The sequence below is a fragment of the Borostomias antarcticus genome (assembly GCF_949987555.1).
Source record: "Borostomias antarcticus genome assembly, contig: scaffold_1155, whole genome shotgun sequence".
Classification (NCBI taxonomy): domain Eukaryota; kingdom Metazoa; phylum Chordata; class Actinopteri; order Stomiiformes; family Stomiidae; genus Borostomias; species Borostomias antarcticus.
Genome location: NW_028176116.1, coordinates 7,012 through 10,158, shown reverse-complemented (window position 1 = coordinate 10,158; position 3,147 = coordinate 7,012). Strand labels below are relative to the sequence as shown.

The 3,147-nt window shown below is 53.4% G+C and overlaps 1 protein-coding gene across 1 annotated transcript; it reads left to right on the top strand.

Annotated features, from left to right (window-relative positions):
* Positions 1–76: 76 nt before the first annotated feature.
* prodh2 (proline dehydrogenase 2) lies at positions 77–2,760 on the top strand (the record flags this gene model as incomplete). Its single annotated transcript, XM_084462698.1, has 5 exons — positions 77–220; positions 724–890; positions 1,008–1,118; positions 1,544–1,632; positions 2,010–2,760. Coding segments are annotated over 5 exons (687 nt in total), but the record flags the coding sequence as incomplete, so codon positions are not given.
* Positions 2,761–3,147: the final 387 nt, after the last annotated feature.

Here is a 3,147-nt window from a genome sequence, read left to right as displayed (position 1 = left end):
CTCAATCAATCAATTAAGGTGATTCATTTAGATATAGGTTCAATTATTTGTTTGTTTGTTTGTTTATTTATTTCAGGCCAGCGTTAACAAGGTACGCGTTCTGGTCGACGCGGAGTACACCTACATGAACCCCGCCCTCTCCCTCGTCACCATGGCGATGATGAAGAAGTTCAACCAAGATGGCGCCTGGATCTGGAACACCTACCAGTGCTACCTCAAGGTAGGTCGTCGAGGAGGCCTCACTTCACCATCAGCAATCTCATTGTTTAACTCAACCTTCCATCCATCCCTCCATCCATCCCTCCATCCATCCATCCATCCATCCATCCATCCATCCATCCATCCATCCATCCATCCATCCATCCATCCATCCATCCATCCATCCATCCATCCACCCATCCACCCATCCACCCATCCATCCATCCATCCATCCATCCATCCATCCATCCCTCCATCCCTCCCTCCCTCCCTCCATCCATCCATTTCTCTCTCTCTCCCTCCCTCCCTCCCTCCCTCCCTCCCTCCCTCCCTCCCTCCCTCCCTCCCTCCCTCCCTCCCTCCCTCCCTCCCTCCCTCCCTCCATCCATCCATCCACCCCTCCATCCATCTATCCATCCACCCCTCCAACCATCCATCCATCCATCCATCCATCCATTTCTCTCTCTCCCATTCTCTCTCTCCATCCCTCTCCCCTCTCTCTCTCTCTCTCTCTCTCTCTCTCAGGAGTCCAGGTCTCTGCTGCTGGAAGCCGTCCGTCTGTCCGTCAGCGAGTCCTTCTGTCTGGGGGTCAAACTGGTCCGAGGGGCCTACATGGACAAGGAGAGGAAACTAGCCAATCAGGAAGAGCGCTCAGACCCCGTCCACCAATCATGGGAGCACACCAATGACAGGTCAGTAAAGGAGGGTTATTGGGTGATGTAAAGCAGAAGAGTGAACGCACCACTGAACACAGGATGGGGACCAGTTATGCTGACTGTTAAACAGGATTTCTCTTTTCATTGTTGCAGTTACAACGGCTCCCTGGACATCATGTTGGACACCATCTCCCAGAATCCTCAGCGCTACCGGATCATAGTGGCCACGCACAATGAGGAGTCTGTCAGACAAGCAGTCAGACGGTACGATCACACTGTATTTCACGTCTATGCTAACACACACACGCACACACACACACACACACACACACACACACACACACACACACACGTTCACTTCTACCCTAACACACACTCAACACATTCACTTCTACCCTAACACACACTCAACACATTCACTTCTACACTAACACACACTCAACACATTCACTTCTACCCTAACACACACTCAACACATTCACTTCTACCCTAACACACACTCAACACATTCACTTCATGTCCATCCTCGTTGTGAGGGTTATATTGTTTCATCAAATGAAAAGTCTGAATGAAACAAATGAAATCTGAGTGAAAAGTCTGAATGAAACAAATGAAATCTGAGTGAAAAGTGTACCTTGAGGGCGTTTTACACAAGTTTCCCGTTGCGTATCCATGCGGCGTGTTTGTAGGATGGGGGAGCTGGGGCTGGATAAAGATGGCGGCTCGGTGTGTTTCGGCCAGCTGCTGGGGATGTGTGACCACGTGTCTCTCACCCTCGGTAAGTCTCAAACACTGAGAGAGCTTTCCTTTCTAAAACACCAGCTACCCGGTGCTTAACCCAGTCCTGTCTGCCCCCCCCCCCCCCCCCCCAGCCCAGGAGGGCTACCCGGTGCTTAACCCAGTCCTGTCTCTCCCCCCCCCCCCCCCGCCAGCCCAGCAGGGCTACCCAGTGCTTAACCCAGTCCTGTCCCCCCCCCCCCCCCCAGCCCAGCAGGGCTACCCGGTGCTTAACCCAGTCCTGTCCCCCCCCCCCCCCCCCCCCCAGCCCAGCAGGGCTACCCGGTGCTTAACCCAGTCCTGTCTCTCCCCCCCCCCCCCCCCCAGCCCAGGTGCTTAACCCAGTCCTGTCTCTCTCCCCCCCCCCCCCCCCCCCAGCCCAGCAGGGCTACCCGGTGTACAAGTCGGTCCCGTACGGCTCGGTGGACGACGTGCTGCCCTACCTGGTCCGGCGCGCGCAGGAGAACCGCACCGTGCTGCAGGGCATCCGCAAGGAGAGAGACCTGCTGAGGGAGGAGCTACGCCACAGGATGGGCCTGGGGAGGCGGAGCTAGGGGGGGTGGTGGGGGCCCTGCTGAGAGGAGGAGCTACAGAGCAGGCCTTGGTGAGGGGACACAGCGAGCAGACCTGGGTCTAATGTCCGAGGTTTCATCACAATCACAATTTGTTTTATTGCCATTGTAGTTTTTCAATATGCTAGGGATTTGCTGTTGGGCACGGTGCATTACATGGACAACACTGGACAGGGTGCAGGGACGGTAATGACCCATGTCTGGCAAGGGGGCATGGTGGGTAGGTTGGGATGACCTTTCTTAAGGTCTGCACACTGACCCAACCAACACGGACCAACACCAAACAACTCAAACCAACACCAGCGTTGGATCGGTGTGCCATGTTTGTTGGTGGCTGTTGGTGTCGGTTGGGTGGATTTTGCAGCTGAATTTCAAACTTCCAACATTCTAACAATAACTGCCAACTTTAGAATGTTGGGTTGGGAGTTGGTTGGTGTCGTTCGGGGCCGTGTGCAGACATTCTGACTACCTGAATGCATGGAGATGGAAGTTCGGGAAGGAATGAGGTGTCTGTGTGTTTTTTGTTTGGGAGATTCGGGAGGTGGGGGTCTATTGTTCTAGTGGGGAGGGGGGGGGGGGCGATACACAGGACAAGGGGGAGTTCGCTACAGACAGACAGTCATGGACAGTTACTCTGCAGGGTTATGTATCAGAACAATCAATTTCCCCCACGGGGATTATTAAAGTATCTCAGGCATTCCCAAACTGTGAGGCGGGCCTCCCCTGGGGGGCCCCAGAGAAATTCAGGGGAGGCGCGGAGGGATGGGTAGAAATGTTTTTTATTTTTAAAATGTCTATGGTTTTTATGAAGGAAACATGATTTTAAAGGTCAGAAGATCTAAATAAATAATGGGAGAGATGTATACTACATTTGTGGATAGTGCAGAGAGAGCCTCCCCCTGCAGGCATGAAAGTATTGTGCGAAAACATCATAACGTTAACTA